The sequence below is a fragment of the Hippocampus guttulatus genome, chromosome 4 (genome assembly GCF_054856545.1).
Source record: "Hippocampus guttulatus isolate MCC_2025c chromosome 4, RoL_Hgut_1.0, whole genome shotgun sequence".
NCBI classification, from domain to species: Eukaryota; Metazoa; Chordata; class Actinopteri; order Syngnathiformes; family Syngnathidae; genus Hippocampus; species Hippocampus guttulatus.
In genome coordinates this window covers 16,482,044-16,503,706 of record NC_141264.1, presented here as the reverse complement: position 1 = coordinate 16,503,706, position 21,663 = coordinate 16,482,044, and the positions used below count along the sequence as shown (strand labels likewise).

Here is a 21,663-nt window from a genome sequence, read left to right as displayed (position 1 = left end):
GGAATACTATTTAGCATCCAACTTGGTTCAGTCATTGTGCATCAAGTCAGTAACCAAGAATGAAAGCTTATTTTCACCAATAATGCTTTGACAAACCAACATTTTTTTTATCATAGATCAAATAAGTTGTCCTTATACAGGAAGAAAAACAGCAGAGACAACAAATGTTTGCATTGTGACGGCTATATTTATTAGTGAAGGAATGGCCTCGAGCAGGACGCAAACCCGGAAACTGGCAAGGTGCTGTCATCACGCGATACCGAAATACGTGAACGTCTGGCGGAAACTAAATTAAGGAGCGGGCTGAGCCTTTGAATAATCCGCTCGAATGGAAGCCAGACCAAATGGCAGAACCGTTTAGAGGACACCCGGGTCATCAGCCTCAGGAGCTGGGGAGAGAAAGAAAAGTCAGTGCAAGCTGAAGTCCAAGAAATGCTTTTGAAATCTGATACATCCATACAGTTAGTAAAAAAAAAAAAAACTTGAAGGCTGGCCTTTAATGGGTAGCCATTTTAATATTCAAATTACAACACTGACCACTCTTTAATGCAGCTAACATACTTACGTTTGCATGTGTAGGAAATCTCCAAGTACTTGTAGGTGCCTTGACATGGGTTGGTGAACACTGCATTGCTGGCTGGGACTGAACAGGTGGTTTTCCCCTTACACCTATGAATGAGGAAAATGGGCTTAGTTTCAGGGATGGAGAAACAAAAAGATTGTGCGACTGTACATTTGGGAAACAAGATTGTGCTACTGTACATTTTGACAACCATGGCAGTTGATGGCTGCATGCACTTGACGTTTTGGCGCTGATCAAAGGGCCTTCTCTCGGAGCAGGTGGTCTGGTCGCGGCGTCCGTAGGCTGCACCATCGATGGTGATAACGTGGCCCAAACCTGCCGTTGGGATGAGGGGAAAGAACGGTGGTGATGAAATGGAAGAGTAGACATTGATTGTAACCACTTGTGTACACACTTGTTGAACATGCCAGTTTTGTCAAGCATTATCAATATCATCAGGCAGGTATGGCCTAATTTTCATTTACAATAATTCTGTATCGTATTGGTATTTACTAGTCCTCAAGAGGGGGGGGGAAAAAAACCTCTCAAATAATATAAAAAGTTCTTACCACAATCCAAGTGTGCCATGGCCCCCTGACAAGCCACCACAGTCACTGTCGGAGTAAATTCAATGTTAGTTATGGAATTGTGTAAAATCTTCACAGAATGTCGAAGACATACTTGGTTCCAGGCAGGTAAAGGTGGTCTGCAGATATTTGAAGGCGCCAACACAGGTATCACGAGTGTGGAAACCAGTCAGGCTCACTTCACATGATTTCCTGCCATTGCATCTGCGCACAAAAAAACATCAGTCCTTTCAAGTTGTTGCAAAGATTAGGCTGGGTGAGAAATGGATTTTCAGATCCTCCCATACATTTTCATCATCTGAACAAAACAAGCATGTTTCAATTCTCACAACTTGGCACCGATGCATACTTCGTCTTGAGTTTGTCCACGGTACTTTCCTGATTCCAGAGTTCGTCCACGGTGATTTCCTCACTCCAGTATGTGTTGGCCAGCTCTTGATCAGATTGGCCCTCATCAGTGCAGACCCACGGGTTTGAGCAACCATACACCGAGTCAATCACACTGATTACGCCATGACGTGTCACACCAGGACAGACAGCAATCAACATGGGGAAAGGTTCATCTGACCATGACTCTTTTAGATCAGGAAATCAAAGAACTTTAAGTCAGTGAAGGTTTAAATAAGAATGGCTCAAGTCTTACCGCAGTCTAAGCGTTGGACGTTCCCGTCGTCATTATCACAGGTGGTCGCTCGGTTCTTAGATTCAGCAACTGCAAAATATTAAAAATTGGAATGAGTTATTTTTCAAAAAACAGGAACTACCCAATGAATATTGGACAAACTTTGACAGTCACCTGCTGTGAGGAGCAAACCGGTTGCTACCAGCGCTGTGGAAAACAAAAATTGTCTTTAGATCAAAGAAATGACATGGGCATATTTTGAGAGTAAGGCGGTTTGTCAATGACACAACACAGTCAAAAACACGTTAGCATCGATTATGCTCAATCATCCCTCCTCATTCAGATTTCATCAGGGAATCAGCGAATACTCACACAGCGCCACAGTAAGTCTGAAGCGGTTGGAATTCATTTTCGGACAAGAAAGTCTCCCACACTTAGACGATGATCGGAGGTGATCCCTGTCTGGAGAGTGACTTCATGTCTGCTCATCTGCTATTTATAAGGCACGCCGACTTGTAGAAGGTCTTTGGCGGTGTGTGTGATTGGCTGGCGACGTGACGCTGGTCCGCGTGACAAGAATTTTCGAGATTTTTTATTTATTTTTTGAACCGAAGAACCTTCATTTTGCCCTCATATGCACCTGTTTTTCTGGTACACGCTCCAAGCCTGATGTTGTTACTTTGTTATGATGCCTCAAGGTTTGTCTGAGACAATTTGTTGTATTAGCCTGTGCGAATTTTAAGGCATACACCAATGAACAAATATTTCACTTATCAAAAAAAAAAAAAAAAAAGTTCTCAGGTTGGCTCACAAATTTGCATGTGCAGCCGTGGTGTAATGGAAACTATTTTCAACGCTGTTATGCCCTTGAAACATTTTGTACATAACTTTGTTTCCCCCTTAATAGCCTTTTTGCTATTGAGCTCAGGGCAAGATAAAAATCCCAAGTCTGAATTAAAAGTTAGAACTTCCTCGTGCACCATATTGCAAACGAAAAGTAAAACAGATGATATTTAAAACTAAAACACTGTACAACGGGCTCTCAATTTAGTTTTATATGATACAATCTTTTTCAAGGTTGTCCTGGCCAGGAAGCAGCAAAATGTTGCAACACACTTCAAATGACACACATGTACATGCCAACACAAGTTACAGTTGCAACCCTTCAAAATGTCATCCAAATTAGATAAAACGGTTACAGGTTAAGGAGGCTGTGTTCATTGCACTCAGTCCGGATTCAAAGTCATTGACTGAGATAAGTCCCGTTTGTTTCCAGTCCTTTTGCAACAAGTTCCATGATGACAGGGCAGAGAAGACAAAAGCCCTTTTCAGGCAAATGAAACAATTGGCACCATAATATTATTTGAATGTAATCTGTCAGAACCGACATCTGCCTGTGTGATCAAGTTACAAAATGGGGATTTTCCATATTCTATTAGGGCTGGCCAAACATTTTGTGCAAGAAAAGAGATACAACGTATTCAAAATGCATTACCCCAATTGGTATGGTAAAAGGAAGAAATACTTTTATCCTGATGATAAAAAAAGTGGATACAAGTTTTCTTCTGGTCGGTGCTTGCCTACATAGCTTCAGAACTCAATTTTCTGTCGGCCTTCAAAAATAACCGGCTCTCCATTTCGAGAAAAAGGAGCCCGTTTTCATTTACTGTTTTAATGTTTAATGTTGCACCGTACAGTTGTAATGTGTGATAACTATGACTTATGACTCACTTCCCTGTGTTGTTCAGTCTTCCACCAGATGGTAATTGTGTGGCATAAGAATGTCAAGTGAAAGTTTTTGCCTCTCAAATCAAGCTTTGGCTGTTGTTCTTATTACTCACATTTTGCTGTGAAAATGCATGTGTCAAATGACGATCGATGCAAAATGAGAAAAGTGACACGATAGAAACTTTTCTATCGCCATCGTGATGTACAGTATACATACGGTTTAGCAATAGTTCATACGGATTTTGTGGTGAATCTTACTATATGGCCGTATCGCACAAATCATACGGATTCTGGCAATTTCCGTTTTTTTCCCCCCTAACAGGTAGTTCCGTTTGCTTTTGCCCAGAATGGTGCTAGTCTACTCGAATGCTTTCATTTCCAAAGTAAATATGAATGGATGCTGTAACTTTGAGCCGATGGGTCAGCATTTGGAGTTGGTGAAAAAAGTAACGCAGGAATACAACTCTGAACACAGTAATGCCACGAAGTAGAATGATGATTAGACATTAACCAGACATTGTATTATGGAGATCTACAATAAATATCATTGAAAATTTCGTGGGGGGTGGGGGGGTTGCCGTTATTTGACATATAAAATGCTTTGGTATGTTATAAGGATTTTTTGCTCTTTATAAGGATTTTTTTGGTAGTTTATACAGGTTGGCGCTCCGAAAAGTTGACAGGTATGTACAGTATATCAGCATATCGCCCAGCTCTATGTACAGTTATATGCGAGGATATTTCATTTATGCACCACAGCACAATCTCAATTTGACTTACCTGCGTGATGGGCTCAACGGAGCCAACGTATGTGTCAGGTCGAGGATGAATGTGTTCAAGTTGCATCTTCTTTTGGTAAACTACAGTAATATACACTTAAACAGTACATGTCTCTATTAAAAAAACAAAAAAAAAACGTAATAATACTTGACTAAATTCATCCATCCATCCATTTTCCGAACCTCTTGATCCTCACTAGGGTCGCGGGGGGTGCTGGAGCCTATCCCAGCCGTCTTCGGGCAGTAGGACACCCTGAATCAGTTGCCAGCCAATCGCAGGGCACACAGAGACGAACAACCATCCACGCCCACACTCACACCGAGGGACAATTTAGAGCGTCCAATCAGCCTGCCATGCATGTTTTTGGAATGTGGGAGGAAACCGGAGCACCCGGAGAAAACCCACGCAGGCCCGGGGAGAACATGCAAACTCCACACAGGGAGGGCGGAGCTGGAATCGAACCCGGTACCTCTGCACTGTGAAGCCGACGTGCTAATCACTGGACTACCGGGCCGCCCTGACTAAATTCAATAAATGTAAAATAATTTCCATGTCAGAAACTTGAATGAAAAAACAAGTGAAATGAAAATAGAAGGATATGAAATGTTTGCAACAAATAGGTAACACAAAAAGGAGGGGGGGGGGGGGTTGCAATATATGTAGACAAAGCTCTTAGATGCAGTAAAATCGAGAGATTGACAAATACAATAGATAACCTAATGCTGAGGTCCGTAACACCCGGCCATTTGGTACCGGGCCGCACAGAAAGAATAAATAATTTACATTAATTACGTTTTATTTCTTTCGGAATACGAAAGATGTTTTATTTTGAAAATTTGCCCGATTCTCTGTTCCATCCATCTGTGTCACTCTTGACGCACGTCAAGGCACGCTTTCCGTCACGAGGTCGATTACGCTAAAACAAAACACAGGAGCTTGCAAAATGAGTTTTAAAAAAACTGCTGGAGATCGCAAATGACGGCGGCCTTAAAAGTACGTTCGAGACAACAACTCTGCCGGTGTTCTGAATGAAAGTTATGGCTGAATACCCTGAGATCGCCACAACTCACTGTTGCTATTTCCCACATCCTACCTGTTTGAAGTGAGGGTTTTCTGCAGCGATGGCGACCAAAACAAAATTACAAAGTAGGCTGGACATAAACCACACACTTCAGGTATCATTGTCTCCTATTACCCCGATTGACACGATAAAATCACAGTATATTATTGAATAAATTAAAGAGATATGGCATTAAAGGTGTAGCATATAAATGGATAAAAAGTTATTTAGATAACAGATATCATCAGTCTGTGCAATTCAACAATAAAAAATAAAATCAACTTAAAATCACTTATGGAGTTCCTCAGGGATCTGTGCTTGGTCCTAAACTATTCATATTATATATAAATGATATCTGAAGTGTCTCCAAACAATTTAAATGTGTCCTATTTGCTGATGATACAACATTCTACTGCTCTGGAGAAAATCTGAAACAGTTCCTGATAACTGGAAAATTTATTATACAAATGATAGTTTTTTCCCCCCTGAAAATAAATGATTGCTCTTGGAAAATGTCCCTTTTATCAACACTAGTATGAAAACATTGTCTTAAGTACACATTTCAAAATTTTGAACAAACCATTCGACACATGACTGATCAAGGCACTACAACACCACAGTTCAAATGCCGGGCTTTTATTCAGAATGAACCAATCACATTCAAACTAAGGTTCAGTGGAAGTCAGCACACACCTGCCACTGTTTTAAGGGACACCTGATGAAAGCCAAATTAATTTCGGATGTTCTATTGGGCTTTTCCTGACATTTTTTGTTGCTTTTCCACAGAAGCCTAAAGGTTCATGCTCACGCTGACTGCTGTTTGAAACTGTCCAAAGTACCTCCACCTTGATGAAAACCCGAATCAGAGGTCTAGAAAAACAGCACACAAGGCTGCCACCACCACAGCTCACTGCAGGTATGCCATTTATTTTTATTTTATTTTTGGGAGGAGGGTGAAGAAACAGTCCGTCACATTAACGCTGGGAAATGTTATGAAATTATTAATCGTGGCCTCATTTTTATCACAAACACCTGGCATTTACACAAGGCTGTGTAGACTTTATATCGACTGTACAGCAGGTGAAAGGAGTCCAACATTTTGACAAATCGCTCCTTTTACTCTCTGATTGCCTGGCTTTTACCAGGCTTGGAAAATGGTTTGACAGGAGGTGGTCTTAGTGCATTGCACCTCAGTAGGTGTGTCCTTGCAGGAACTCTTGAAGTGATATCGAACTTGAACTCCCCTGCACCACAGCAAACACCTTACCTCCCATCACCAGAAACACACATTCGGGTGTTAATTGTCGCAATGGCACGTTTCAATAACAAGGCTCTAATTATCAACATGTTTGCCTGTTGGGGTGTGCCTCTGGCACATGTGTGCACGGCATGTGTGTTTTATAGTATGTTTTACACCAGTATATGTGTCATGGGTTCATGCATGAGTTGTTCACAAATTCAAATAACTTTGCTAAAGTGAGTCTCATGTTGCTAGGAAGAGTCCCAGGCCATAAGCACAAGTCATGGGTCAGAGTCAGAGATGAAACGGGCTGTTTGATTGGCTGCCTACCTGACAGAACAGCGTGTTAAATAATAATAATAATAATAATAATAACAAATTGGTTTGTTGTCTGGTTAGCTGTCTGTCTGTTGGCCTTGTAGTGTACAAGCATCTGCCAAGTTTCAATACAGTACCTTAACTCAAATTATTTGGGTCAAGTTTGTCTTTCATGGATACCGCTTGAAGAATGATGGGACAGAGAAAATTCCTGGTGTTCTGCAGCGTTCTTTGTGTGTGCGTGCGTGTGTGTATGTGTGTTAATCTATTGAAACTCTTAACCATCACAGTACCCATACGTTTAAGTAGCGTTTTAGTGAACAGTATATGTTCATGTTATGAACATGTACATTCTAAATAACCACTCCATGACAAAAAAAAATCCTATGCAAATTCAAGATTGTAGAAAATTGCGATTCAATTGTAAATATGAATTTTACGTCGTTTTATTACATCGCCTTAATAATAAAAAAAAAACGAATCTACGATTACATACATCTACCCCTTACGGCCAGTAGAGGTCAGCAGATAGTCGATGTTACTGCCGTTGACGCATTCTGTTAGGGGAAAAAAAATGTTCACGCTCACGCTCTCTCTGCCCCCCCCCCCCTTTTTTTACTCTCATCATGTAGTTAATCAGTCCATGATAACAATAACAACAAATATGAAGACATAACATTTTGCTTGTTTGATTTGTAATTTCCTCAAGAGGAAATTCCGTTCACTCTATGACCAATACTGTATCCGCCCCACCATTTTCTGCATCACTTGTTCTGATATGTGAGGGTGCGTTGGAGTCTAAACCACCTGACAAAAGTTGTGTTAAGAGGGCTGTTTGTCAATTTGTGTGTGTTTGTGTGTCTTGTCCAAAATTTGGTGGTGATATAGAATGGCTGAATCATGGACATGTTATATGAGTCAGGACAAATTCATGTACTGTTTTTTGTTTTGTTTTGGGTTTTTTTGTCAGGTCACCACAAGTTACATTTCATGTTGTTGTATGGCCATCATAAGCATATTCTGACTTTCTGTGTTGCCGTCACAAAAATAGAAAATCATGCTTGTGTAATTAATCTGCTTGTGTGATGTCACCATGACTGTTTTGGTAACATTACTTCTTGACAACAAAAAAGTCCAGTTGGGAATTGACTCGTACATACTTGATTTTAGTATTCTGTCTGAGTTTATTTAGCGCAGCACTCTCCAGAGTTAAATCAAAACTTTTAAAAGTTAAATAATTAACATTGGGAAAGTTTTTTTTTAAATTTACTAATCAGAATTAAATGAACACTACAGGAGTAGACAAATAGATCCTCCCAGACACATTTGTTTTCTCTCTCAGTCAGTGTTAGACTTCTTAGAGGTTTGCCCTGACCAGGATTAGCTCTCAAATCCAAAGTTAGCGGTGCTATCCCTCCGAGCCATCCAGCCGCAACTCGCAATGCATGATAACGATGATCAAAACGTATATCAGTTATTTGGCAAAACAGTGAAATTTTAGCAGCGGTTGTTGCTGTGTTCCACTATGGAGATTCCAATGTGATTTAAACGACAACTTTTATGTCCTTTGTCTCTATAAATTTCGTTGTTTCGGGATGAAATCCGAAAGCCTACTCCGTGTTTTGGAAGCTACGATTTCACATCTGCTTCTGGTTTGGTCCATTCATGTCCTGTCTGTATAAATTCCTGCTGCATGTCGGTCGAGCGACTTACTCTGTTGCGGCTACTTGATGTTTTCCTTGTCGTGCGTGATTGTGTGTCTGTGTGTAAGGGAGTCAAATCCGTGCAGAGATGACAGAGGGTGTAATCGCAAGCTATGTGATTTGACAATGCAACTCTTAGAAGCTATTCAGCTTGGGGCCTGTCCTTGACCCTTAAGGAGCTTGTAATGTGGGCTACCCCCAGCCCCCCCTCCCCCACACTCTTTTGTGTTTACCGGCAAAAACGAGCAGAGGAAAAAGAGAGGTGGGGGGCAGACGGGGACCAACCACTGAGCGAGGGCTTTTGCCCCTCTGTGCCAATGGCAGTCACATTAAGGAAGCGCAACACACACACAGAAGTACACACACAGGCCTCCTGATGTGCACTCATTTCATGAGGAGGGAGTGTTGAGGGTCGGAGGGTGAGGCAGAGGGAGACGAGTGAGGGAGTGGGGCGCAGCATGGAATAGGGGGGAGGGAGGGGGGTCAATCTTAAAGGCTGTTCTGCCTCTCCGCAGGAGGACATGGTCTGCAGAGGCCAGTGGTCCTGCTGCTTAGCACCAGGAGCTCCACGTTACCCAGTTATCCATGACAACCAGAGAGGGAACATGCAAAAGCTCAGCTGTGGCCAGAGAGCACTCAGTTGGAGCACAGAGGGAAGAACAAAGCATCCAGTGATTTTCACCGCCCCCACCCCCCACCCCCCTTTGTCTGTTTCACTTTGTCCACACACAGTTTTTCGCTTTTCTTTACCGGACATAAAGACGCTTTGAAGAAGACACAAACATGCACATACGCTTCCATACACATACACTTGAGTGGCTAATTGAATTATGTTTGTTCAATAAATTATATGGTGGCTTTTCATAGGATTCCCAAATGTTTTTTTTTGTTTGTTTGTTGTTCAGAACGGTTAAAACCTTTTGTGGATTGATATCTAAAACATGAATATCTATATTACCAACAGAAAAGGAGCAGACATTTTGTGGTCTAGACCTGAAGTGTGTAAAATGCTCATTATACACGGTTAGGCTGTGCTCAGCCCAAGTGAATAGGCTTAAACTAATCCTGTCAGGGACTCCCCTGAAGAAATTGCTACAAATGAGTTAAATATTAAAGCCTTTTAAGACAAAGGAGGTGGAACATGCTCAAATTCCGCAACAAAATATTTTGTTAAAGCAAATCCAGCGCTTGGTTTGCTTTTGCATGCATACATACTCGTGTTGTTTACAAACTAAAGGATTGCATTTCAAATCAATCTCACATCCGAGTTGTGTCAGTGGCTGCTTTGTTTCCACACTACATGACTTGGGGTATGCCACAATAATTACAATAAGTAGATCAATGTGCATTTTTTACGCTTACTTTGACTTGGCCAAGCACAGCTGCAAAACTTGACGACAACAAAAGGACTGAAGATGGCAATCAGCAATGTCTGGCGACCTGTTTGGTATATGTGTACATTTTATTTCATGAAAGTATGACTCCTCGGTAAATTATTTGTTTCCCCCATCAAATCATGTGTGCCACAAGAACAGCCTGTTAATATATTGTAATTATTTGTAATCTTTTTTGCCAAAAAAACAGCACCCGATCTCTTATGTGTCACAAGATGAGAGAATACACCCTCCTTGCCCAATATCTTAAATCATCCAGCAACCTGGGTCCTCTCCTCTTTAGCCCCCCTCCACAGGTGCTCAATGGAGTTGAGGTCTGGCCAAGGGAGCAGCTTTGATTTTGTCTGGCCAACCTTTTCTTTGACTTTCACAATGTGAGTATGCTTCTGTAATGAAACAAAATGAATGAATTTGAATGCTTTTAACCATGGGTGTAATTAATGATGAAGGGCACTATACTGTAGCTATATGCGATTCCCAACCACTGTGCCACTGCACCTTGGCATTCACCTGTCGTCATACATACAACAGATTAATTAATGAATTCCTGTGAGTATATCAACTTGTGTATACTTGAGTATATCAACTAAACAGGCCCTAATTTCTCACTCGAGTGAGTAAATCTGTTCATACATTGACAACAATGTTGTTTTAGTATACAGTGCGTACTGCAGTCTGAACAAACTGTCCACATGCGTGCATTTGAGGTTTATCCGTAATTTTACCTAAAAATCCCAGTATTTTGTGAACAGTGCATGTGCTTTGGCTTTCGAGGATGGGAAAGGCTATCTAATTGACGTCCTCCATCCATACCTGTCAACTTTTCGGAGCGCCAACCTGTATAAACTACCAAAAAAATCCTTATAAAGAGCAAAAAATCCTTATAACATACCAAAGTCCCCAGTGTGGGACAAATAAAGGATATCTTATCTTAAAGCATTTTATGTCAAAATAGAAAATAACGGCACAGGAAAAAACCCACGAAATTTTCTATGATATTTATTGTAGATCTCCATAATACAATGTCTGGTTAATGTCTAATCATCATTCTACTTAGTGGCATTACTGTGTTCAGAGTTGTATTCCGGAAATGAAAGCATACGAGTAGACGAGCACCGTTCTGGGCAAAAGCAAACGGAACTACCTGTTAGGGAGGGGGGGAACGGAAATTTTCAGAATCCGTATGATTTGGGCGATACGGCCATATACGTATGATTCACCACAAAATCCGTATGAACTACGGCTAAACCGTATGAGTTGACAGGTATGTCCATCTCCCACTGCATCCAACTCCACGTTTTCCCTCTGTCTCCTCCCTGTCAGGTCTCTCGGTCTCCGGTGTAGTGACACGAGTCGGCCGTGAATAGGCGCTGTCGGCCAACACTCCCCCGCGCCCGTCGCTTGACTGTCGGCCTCTCTCTCTCTCCTCCCTCTTCCCGTCAACTTAGCCCTGCCTGCCTCTCAGCCTCAGCCAACCCGGGCTGTGCCGAGCTGCTCCCTGCGGGATCAGAGCGCTCCCCCGCCGGGACCCTTCTCTCACATCCCCCTGCTGGGACGCGGCTACATTTCCAGCCAAGCACTGCCTGCCTTGGCTTTATTATGTGTGTCTGCGCCGCAGCCCCGCCAGCAGAGGCAGGCGGAGGAGGAGGAGGAGGAGGAGGGAGACTGGTAGCCAGAGTCAGGACAAAGAAAAAGCAGGGAGACAGAGGCTAGCGAATATCTGGCTCTTATTAACACCACAGGGCACAGGGCTTTTGGGAAATAATAACACGTTCCTAGTCAAATTCCTCACGCGAGGGGGGGGGGGGGGGTGGAGGGAGATGCGTCATGTCAGTGCCACCCGAGCACTACTAGCAAAGGGACGGAGCCCGAGCGACGCTTTCACGGTGGGCAGAGACGAACTCAACTAAAAACTGACAGTGGTCGTTACTTTGCAAAGGGGGGCAGATTCCGTTCACCGACACACGCCAATACAATCCACGCTCGTCGCCGCTCATCACCTGGACCTTCGCGTTTCGCGATAACGGACATTGCCGTTATCACTTTGACGGTATTTCCGAGGGTCGCGTTTAAGTAGAAGTTGTTTATTCTACAGGTTGATTCCTCTTCCTACGCCCCACGCTTGGCGTTAACGACTCCACGCGTTGCGGGACCCACGCGGTGTGTTTTTTTTTCCTCCTCTCCGACGCCGACTCGAGCGAGCGGAGGTGCCGCATTGCAACAGGCGAAGAAGCCGAGACCGAGTGAAGGAAGAGGAGGGCGGTTGAACCTCGGCTGTGCCCGCCTGCGTGGTGAGGTGAAAACACGGAACGGAGCGGAAAAAACCACCCCAGCAGCAGTCGAATTAAACCCGCAGCAGAGATGTCCAGACGAAAGCAGGCCAAACCGCGCTCAGTTAAAGGTAAGAAAAAACGCGTCCTGCACTTTTCTGTTTGCAAAGCCAGTACGGCCAGAACCACCACTTGAGCTTTCGCTTGCCACTTGACTTTTCAAGCTCGGGTTGAAAGTGTTGTTTTCTGTTACCGGTCGTCCACTTTGAGTTACTAGGAAAAAGTGCAATGATCACTCCCAATGGTTTTAAAATTAGCTTATCAATAGAGGATGGTGCACTTCTGCATAGCTCCCCTGACATCTTCTAATTGGTCCTCTATATTCTAATCTGCTCTGTCGGAGTGTGTTTTTCCTCGCTTGTTTTGCTAAATGGACCTCCCTTGACCCCTTCATATCTACTGGACTTCACACACACGCTGTCAGGCTTTGTTGTTTTACATCAATTTGTGCCTCAGATGTGCTAAAGAAGTTGTTGACGCCTCTCATCTAAGATCTGAAGAATGTCCGTTTCCATCAGTGTTTTGCTACTTTTACATCTCACCTTCTCTGGTTGCGCTCAGATGGCATTGATTATTTTTCTATGAAGTTCAAAACAAAATACGATTAGTTAATTTTATTTAAACCCCCAACAGATATGTTGTTGAGTCAGACGAAGAGCCCCACTTTGTGTCATTACTACAAGCCAGTATTCATTGTAGCTCATGGGTGAATGGGCATCATGCATGAGGGCATGTGGTGGCCTTGGTCTCCATGTTTCCTTTATGGGACCCAGATGGGCAACGGGATGGGCTGACCATGTGGTCAACACCCCCCTCCCCCATTTCCTTCTCCATTTAGGCTGTCCCACTCAGACTATCTAGGAAGCTACCAGACCTGACACAAATTTCAACTGGCCGCTTAGTCTGACGGGGCTGTTCAATCCAAGTGAGAATATCGTCTTGTTTTGTTTCTCTGGTTCATTTGTCAACATGTTAGTTCTACACAAGACACACTGGTGGTGTTGTGCATATTGCGGGTAGTTTGTGCAGGAATTGAATGCCTGTGTTTGGAAACAAGGCAGTTGCGTGAGATCACACCTTGAGCCACTGAGGTCACACACTAACCTTGGCAACCAGCTTTAAGTTTTTGACCCTGTTATTGCTTGAGAAAATCAAGCTACCTGTAATTATAGTTGAAAATAGCATTGATATCAATAACCTGAATTTAGGGAGTTCACTAAATTGCACTATTTATTTATTTATTTTTTGCACTTTTATTGTTTTTAGAGTTTTTAGTCTTTTTTTTGTTGTTGTTTATTTATGTCCTCTGTGAAGATATCAAGCAAGGCTTGGATGTCAGTAATGCGAGTTGTTTGTCAAGCTTGACGAATAGAATCTTTTTATGTGCTCAACAAGTGGTGAAGCTTTTGAACAGGCGCCGTGTGTCGTAGATTTTTAGTGACTTTTGCGGAACAGTGATGTTAGGTGTCAGAAAGCCAGTGGTTCTCAACGATGATACATCAATTTAAAAAAAATACATGGCTCTCCACATCCATTCATTCGAATGTGCTTAATGTATTTCATGTTTTAAATGTATTGATTAGTGTGCATGATCTATTCTGCTCCTCACGTGAATAATGTTCCGTTTGCGCAATTTAAGGGATGGTTTTTAGGCAAGTTATTGAGAGGTAATGCATGATCAATTTGATACGTCGACTTGGAGAAGCGCTTGGAATTTTGCCCTGGGCCAGATTATTGGTGGATATTTAAAATTGAATTTTCTCAGCCAATTGGAGAAGGGATTCCCTGCAGTAAATCACATTTTGAGGAGATACAGTATGTTGAGAAATTATCAATATAAAAAAGGCAGGGTTCCCCCACCCCCAACACAAAAAAACTCAATTTCTCCGGATCCCGTTGTCGGATTTTCAAAATTCTTGGTGCATTGCACTCAGGAAGCAGCCATCCCAATCAGACTCAGAATTTTGACATCATGTCATTTTGGCGAAATCTTTTCACACTGCAAATTCTGAAAAGATCGCATGTTCTAAAACCGGGGTGGGGAAACTTTGGTCCTCGAAGGCTGCTATCCTGCCTGTTTTAAATATTTCCCCCCGCCAACACACCTGATTCAAATGATCAGGATCGGTATCAGGCTTGTGCAGAGCTTGCTGATGAGCTGATCGTTTGAATCAGGTGTGTTGGAGGAGGGGAAACATCGAAAACGGCCCTTGAGGTTTACAAGTGTTATATGTGCTATAATGCTCAGTTTTTATGAGCACAAAATACAAGATTGTGAAAGTGTAGATGTGGCTGGGATGTAAAGAAGGAAGATTTTTTTGTGGGCTGGACTGTTTGGATTCAACGTGGAGTTTTCCCTTTACAACCAGCATGTGGCGGTTGTACAAAGTGTTGCGGACGCATGGCTACGTACAAATCCTCCGATTTGGCCCATTGACTTTGTCCGCCACGCCTTTTTGTTGCTTCCCCCGAAGTCTGCGTGCGCTTCTACTCGGGAGATCTGCATTCTCATATTCTTGTTTGCACGCGTCACAGACATGGCTGTGTCATGAAGGCAGCGGGATAACCAGCTTAGCTTCATTCAGCCAGCCAGGTGAAGCAGAGCGAAGCAAAGCTGAGGCCAAATACCACCAATGCCACCGGCAGCAGCAGCAGCAGCGGCGGCACTCTGTGTTTATCCACCTAAGGTGATGCAGGCCTTGTAGTCTAGCTTGCATAAGCCGATGTGTAGTCATGCATCTGTGTGCATGTGTGTGTGCGCACGCACATGGCTTTTGCTATCTCCCCTTCACACCTTGCCCTACTGACAGCTTGGCAAGACCTGACATTGGGGGATGTAGAGGGTGAAGGGGGGAGACTGAGTTGGAGGGGAACACAGGGGGTGAAGGCTAAAGGGGGATAGAGTGGTGTTTGAGGGTGGGCAACACTTGCGCAGAGCCGGTGAGTGAGAGCGTCGGAGGCCAGAGCGAGGTGAGCATCGGCAGGGGATTATCGGTGTTTTCATGTTCTCCTGTCTTTCACCTGCTCACCCAACTCTGACTCGCCGGCTGCCTTACAGAGACGCTGGCAAGACAAACCAATGTGAGAGAAACACGCGAGTGCCAGCTCATCCATCCCCTGCTTTTGTTTCCTACCGACTCGGTGTAATGCTGGACGAGACCACAAAATTACATTTTCAAGTCAGAGAGTCACTATCTTCCAGTTCATACTGTGATTTTTATCGTTTCACTGTTACTACTGTTTGTTTATGGCTGTCTATATTCACCCATGACGGTGTTTTGCTACTGGCTATGAATAACTGATCATTAAATTAGATTTGACCTCATGTTAGTGAGCGTGCGGATGGACATAATGATCAGTTTATGGGTGAGGTGTCTGTCAATGATGTGGATTGCGGATGAATCATATTTTCATGCATTTGAGGCAAGATGGGGGGGGGGGTTGTCTACTTGATTCAGCCTCAATGAGTTGTCGTAATCGAAACAAGAGCAACATGACAGCTGCGGGAGGTTGAGTCACATGGTCCACACAACACCGTCATTAAAACACAAGTTCAGAAAAACTCTCTTTCTCCCATCCCATTGAGAACAATAACAACAAAAGAAGGATTAATTTTCTCCATAGTCAATCAAGGATATCGCTAAATGACAATTCATTTCTGGCCAAACTACCGGTAGCTTGCCGCCTAAGCGTGTTGCTGCTGAAACCGGAAATAACTTGCTGTGGGAAGGCAAATAAATAAATGTCTTCTTTGCAGGTGCTCCATCAATCTTTAAATCTCCAGTTACTTCTCGGCGAAAGTTGTCTTGGTGAGGAATTTATAACGGTCACACTGCCGTCCTTTGTGAAATAGCGTCAATAATATCAACGCGCGTGTTCCGCGACGAACCGATTTTGTCCTCAAACGGATCGCTTCGGTCTATCTTTTGCTCTCTTTATATGGATTTCACCTCTGTCTCGTCTTCACACAGATTAAATCTGCATTAGCAGTCGGGCACTCAACTAATTGCAGTCTGTTAATTGAACACGGACAAATACATGATGGGAGAAGAGAAGAGGTGGGATGAGGAGGAGGTGGTGAGCGAGCGAGCGAGCACCGCTTCCGACTTATCAAAATATTATTTCAGTGGATTAATCCCTTTTTAATGTGTGTCTTTAGTGAGGCGCGACAGCGAAAACCTCCTCCTCTGTCTGTTCCGCAAACCTCTCTATCCTATCTCTCTCTCCTCGCGCTCTCAGCTCTTAGCCCCTCGAGTCTCTCATGCATTATGTAGTGATGATTATTACTTAATTACACATTAATAAATCCGCTTCATTTGCAGGACATTAAACTGGAGTTGAGCACATATGACAGGGAGACGGAGACGGAGACGGGGGGGGGGGGGTGATGGTGGTGAAACAGGGAGCACTTACTCTTGTGCGTCTGTTGAGTTTGTTGAGACTGTTGTATATCGTCAGCCGAGGGCGAATGAGCATTTTGACCAGGGAGGGCAAGCGAGCTAACTCCTCCAGGCTAATGGCATCAATTCCACTCAATCTCCTCCTTTCAGCATCGTCCTCTTGTTTACACCCCATCTCATTTTCTCCCGCACTGTGTGCACTGGGCATCATGGAAACAGATTTTGAGTTGGGTTATGAAGAACTTCGCCTGGACCCTCTTTCCAAACACGAAAGCGGCATCACGATGATGAAGCCTGTTCGTCTTCGCAATCCTATTTCTATCATGCATTACGACGGCGCGCGATTGAATGTCTGTATGTTATCGGAATTTAACTAAGAGACTGGGACCGTAATTGTTCATCGCGGCGAGTTAAAGTTATTGTCAATTAAGTGTGCAAGACATTAAATTAAGTGGTGCCAAGCTGCTAAAATAAGTCAAAATTAATTGTGGTTGTGAAATGTCATTAAGTGGCAATCCATTTTAGGGCTTCGGTTGTTATGAGACTCGCCTGACGTGCGTGTCAACGTACAGCGTGGTGTGTCACTTCTTCTTTTACAGCCTTTGCGTCTGTCCTCACTGTTGGTGTGTTAATAGTGCACCGGCAAGTTTTCCTTTTTTCTCCCCTTCTCAGGCCACATCTGGCTTTGCCATTATTGTAGCTTTAATAATGCAATTTTTTTGGGAGGACGGGGGGGGGGGGGGCACAGCTTACAGACTCTGGCTCACTCTTATAAAACTTGGTGTCCTTACACTGGTCACTTTGTATTGCTGCCGGATCAGTATGGCACCGGAAATTTGGGGATCGCGGCTTGGTAGAACTGAGCAATGAATGAAATTGAAATCGATATCACAATGTAGTGGAATGCAATTTTCAAATTGCAAAGGATGCAATTTAGGATGGGCGGTGGGGGCGGGTGGAGGGTCATTTTAGTCGGTCAGCATGTGTTTTTTTTCCATTATGTAGATATCATGTGTAGTGTCTGAAAGTTGTGATAAAGCCACAAAATTACATGAACCCTCTCAGGGACAGCGGGTACTACAGTGGACAGCTTATCATGTTATCAGGTTACAGGGCGCATGAAAGGGTTCATGTTATCGAATTTACTGACGTAAGTTTATGACAAACTTGTGAGGGAAAAATCTCATATCAAAGTTTTTCGAAATGGGTCAGCCTTCGCAACTAGGAGGTGCCAAGGAATAACTTTGCAAAATCGAAATGTATCCAACTTGGATTAATATTACTGGTGGACTACTTACGATGAAAAAGTAGAGCACATAATACGTTCCATGCGATAGATGTAACAAATGCGCCAGACGCTCTGTGCTAAAATTCATGAAAAGGCCAACGTTTAATTGTATTTCTGCTTCACAGTTGCAACCGTGCCATGTCATTTAATGCAGCGCGAGATGCTTTCAACAATCGTGCGGCCATTGGACGCATAACAACATGGATCTGCTCCTGTGTAAAAGCTTGTATTGGCTTTGCATAAAGGCTCGTTGAACCATTAAATGGCTCTCGAAAAAGCTTTGTTTGAAATTCTATTGACTTTTACTACTCAGCAGGGAATGGATTTGAGTTTTTATTTTTTTTAATGGGACAAAATAAGCTAATCTAATTGGTGATTGGTGGAACCCAACGGCACTTTGCGTTGAATATAATGGGACTCACGTTGATCTGTACTCAATTAGGACCAAATTATAGCACACTTGAAGGCTGCGAGTGAAACAGACCTGAGTTGATTTCGTTTTTTTTTTTCTTTTTTCTTCTTCTTAACACATTTTTGACATGCCACTTTTTGGAGCGCTGCAGGTGTAAATAATAAAATAACGGATGGTGGCATTCCATTTAGCAGCTTTAGTTTGGCGGCTCTGGTGGAGTTCATGCTGAGTACCTGACGCACTGTCACATGATGCTCAATTGCAAAGAGTCTTTAAAGAGCCTTTTAGATACACCTGAGCATTTCCCAGTGTGACATTTCCAAAATGCCTTTGGTAAATAAATCATTTGGACATTTTAATTGATGCACACAACTGTTGGAAATTTCAGATTTTGCATTAAATTGCTTTTACTTCAGGTCACTTGTTTAGCATCAACAGATTCCAGTTGAAATTATATAGTCAAAACACATTTGTAGATTCATGTTAATAACATCTTGAACCCTTGATTGTTGGTTTGACCTCATGAGTAAAGGACATCCATCCAATCCATTTGTTTTCTGTAGCTTACCCTCTGATTTTTATTTATTTATATTTTTTTAAATAAGTCAACAGAAAATATTGACAAAATGTTAACTTTCTTGCTTGTGTTCTTCCCTCTAAGCTGGTCCAGTAAGAAAAAAAAAGCGAAAAAAATCACGACCATGAGCATTATTACTCACCCCCAAAATCCCCATTTCCTCATCATGGGTGCGTTCGGAAACACGCTCCAAGTGCCCTGCTTCACTAAGACCATTCGGAAACCCAAAACGTTCTGTTATTCAGTGTGCCCCCCAAAATGGTGGACCGGAGCCCAGTGCATCAGGCAGTACAAGGAAAGTAAAGTTGAAGTTGAAGCACAAGCAGCCACTCAGTAACTGCATTCAACTTTTTCTTTGTAGTTTAAAATGGCTTACCTTCACCAGAATCCCGCATCACATTGTAACTCAAGGTACAATCTCGTTTGGCTCATGTGCCTTTTGGTCCTTCTAAGTCCTTGTTGAAAGCAAAAGTTGCCATGACTACCATCATTGTTGTTCTTCATCTTTCGTCTTCTTCTGCATCTTGTAAGCGGAAAGTTAGTTAAATTTAGTGTAACAAGCGTTTAGAATGTTGGGCATCCTTTACAGAAATTCACCGATTGTGAGGGATTATTGAACATATCACCCGCGAAAAGTTACGTAACACTTGAATGTGATTTATTGTTTGGTATTTGTTAGTCTTGTTTCGGATGGATGTGAATGCAGCATTGCCAGTGTAGCATTTCACATGCCTAACTTTCATGGAGCTGGCACGGAGTGAGTTCCCACTCGGTGTCCCATTCGAAATCTCATTTCGATTTATGTCCTATGGCGTTTGTGCGAGTTCGGATGCCAGCGGTAACCCGTTATCAGCGGCTGACCTGGTGCGGTCGTGCATGGGTGTTTGTGGGGAAACCAGGCGTCACGGGCCAGGACTGTGCCATTGTTGCAGCTTAGCTGACCTTGTTTATCTGCTGCTAACTCACTGGACCTTGACACCCACACCTCTGGAGACCCCGGAACAACGCCCCCGTAACGCCAAGGCACACATCGCCACACAAATGTGTCCGAGAAGACAAAGATGACACTGGTGTGACTATACGTACACACACGCACACACACACGTGCTCTGTTAAATCATACCTAGCTTGCCATCTGGCCACTGTGTGTCGTTCATGGAATGAATGTGGTGCTCCAAAGTTTGATTCCATTTCGTCCCTGTAAAAGTTGAATGCAAAATTGTTGATCTTTTGCCAGTTTGATCGCTTTAGATTGATGCTAGCGGGAAGGAGATTTTGAGTTTTGTGCATTTGTTTTGATATGAGTGCTTTCAATTTATCAAGGTAATGTTTTCTGGACACTTTCCCTTCATCAATCTTTCCTCCCTTCTTCCTTTACTCAGTCAATCGCAATTCTCCCTCGACTCCTTCCTCAACCCCCTCCGTTGATACCTGCCGTGCATTAAACATTAGTGGTGGGGGCAATTACTAGCACCCCTCTTCACATGTTCCTGTTTCATGATATATTCATTGGATAGGCTGCTTTTTGTCTCTGATACTTCCTCAAAGGTCGACAATTTCATCTTAGCGCACCGTTGTATCGCTCTGACCACAAAGATTATTTTTATGGCCTCTTTCCGCCCCCCGTCATCTAGAGACCCAACATAACCGGTGTGACACACACTGGTGTGTATTGTCCCTCGAGTGTGAAGTTAAACAGGACAAGCTAACTGTCATGTTCTCTCTCTTTTTTTTTTTTTTGGACACTTTGACCGTCCTTTGTTGTGTGCCTCACTATAGAGCTACCGTTGCCTTTTTCTTTTTTTAATTTTTTTTATGCCGGAGTCTTTAGTTGGTTTTTCTAAGTCCTTTCCATTCACCTTCCAGTCAAAAGGCAAGTGGGCCCCGCTGTGAGCAATACAATAGAACGAGTGGGGGCGACAGCCAATGAGAGCGTGAAAGCAACAGTGACAGCTGATGAAATGAAACAGAGTTGAAGTGGTGGTAGAAAAAAAAAAGAGACATTTCAATGTTTTCGCTTCAGTGCAAAGGCATTGTTGTGTGAAACCCTTTTGTTTCTAAGCGGCAATTTGAAGTTAGTCGTGGAGCAGAATTCACACATTCTCTACCCATTAACCTTTCTAATGAGATGCACGAAAATCAAGGCACAAGGTAATCAGAGTGGGTACACTCTTGAATAATTTATGAAGCGATCACTAATTACTTTGCAAATTCTTCTTAAATACTTAATAAACTTTTCACAAGTCATTGGACAAGAACAGTGAGTCTATCCCGCTTGCCAAATGGTGAGACTACATTTTGCGAGACTGCTTTTCTCCATTAGCTGGTCCTAAAAGCTCATTACTAAGTAATGACCTGTTTTAGACTTTACAATAATGGCCTCCATTTGCCTATTAACATGATATAGTAAGGCCACGTTGAAAAAAAAGTGATGAGTAAAACTGTACTCAGACAAAATTCCTAATGTTTTTTTTGGGGGGGTATCAGCAGATATCAGAAGTCTTCTTTTTAAATTATAATATGACAATAAATCACTATTGCACTTTTGTGGAAACATTTGAGATGATCATTGTTACATCATATTAGAAACAGAAGAGAGAATTTCATTTAGCAAAGTATGTGAAATCCATCCATCCATCCATTTTCCGAACCGCTTGATCCT

General features: G+C 42.9%; 2 protein-coding genes across 5 annotated transcripts in view; one reads left to right on the top strand and one right to left on the bottom strand.

Annotated features, from left to right (window-relative positions):
• Nucleotides 1-167: 167 nt before the first annotated feature.
• LOC147206128 (L-rhamnose-binding lectin SML-like) lies at nucleotides 168-2,251 on the bottom strand. 3 transcript variants are annotated; one of them, XM_086109256.1, is made up of 9 exons: nucleotides 2,144-2,251; nucleotides 1,946-1,978; nucleotides 1,793-1,861; nucleotides 1,531-1,724; nucleotides 1,244-1,356; nucleotides 1,132-1,176; nucleotides 763-898; nucleotides 566-669; nucleotides 168-389 (listed from the first exon to the last, which is right to left on the bottom strand). In XM_086109256.1, exons 4-9 carry the CDS (start codon nucleotides 1,632-1,634, stop codon nucleotides 358-360), a joined length of 534 nt encoding a protein of 177 aa, XP_085965382.1. In that variant the 5' UTR covers nucleotides 1,635-1,724; nucleotides 1,793-1,861; nucleotides 1,946-1,978; nucleotides 2,144-2,251; the 3' UTR covers nucleotides 168-357. The 3 variants fall into 3 exon arrangements, with proteins under 3 accessions (XP_085965382.1, XP_085965381.1, XP_085965383.1); XM_086109255.1 differs by having other exon boundaries at nucleotides 1,531-1,651; XM_086109257.1 differs by lacking the exon at nucleotides 1,531-1,724 and having other exon boundaries at nucleotides 1,244-1,353.
• An 8,747-nt stretch (nucleotides 2,252-10,998) lies between these two features.
• znf423 (zinc finger protein 423) overlaps nucleotides 10,999-21,663 on the top strand; it is a 118,175-nt gene continuing 107,510 nt past the window's right edge. Inside the window, exon 1 of one of the 2 annotated variants that reach the window (XM_086108906.1) lies at nucleotides 10,999-12,395. In XM_086108906.1, coding sequence (XP_085965032.1) covers nucleotides 12,356-12,395 — 40 coding nt within the window. In that variant the 5' untranslated portion in view covers nucleotides 10,999-12,355. The remainder of the gene's footprint in view (nucleotides 12,396-21,663) is intronic. The other variant, XM_086108907.1, reaches the window with a different exon arrangement.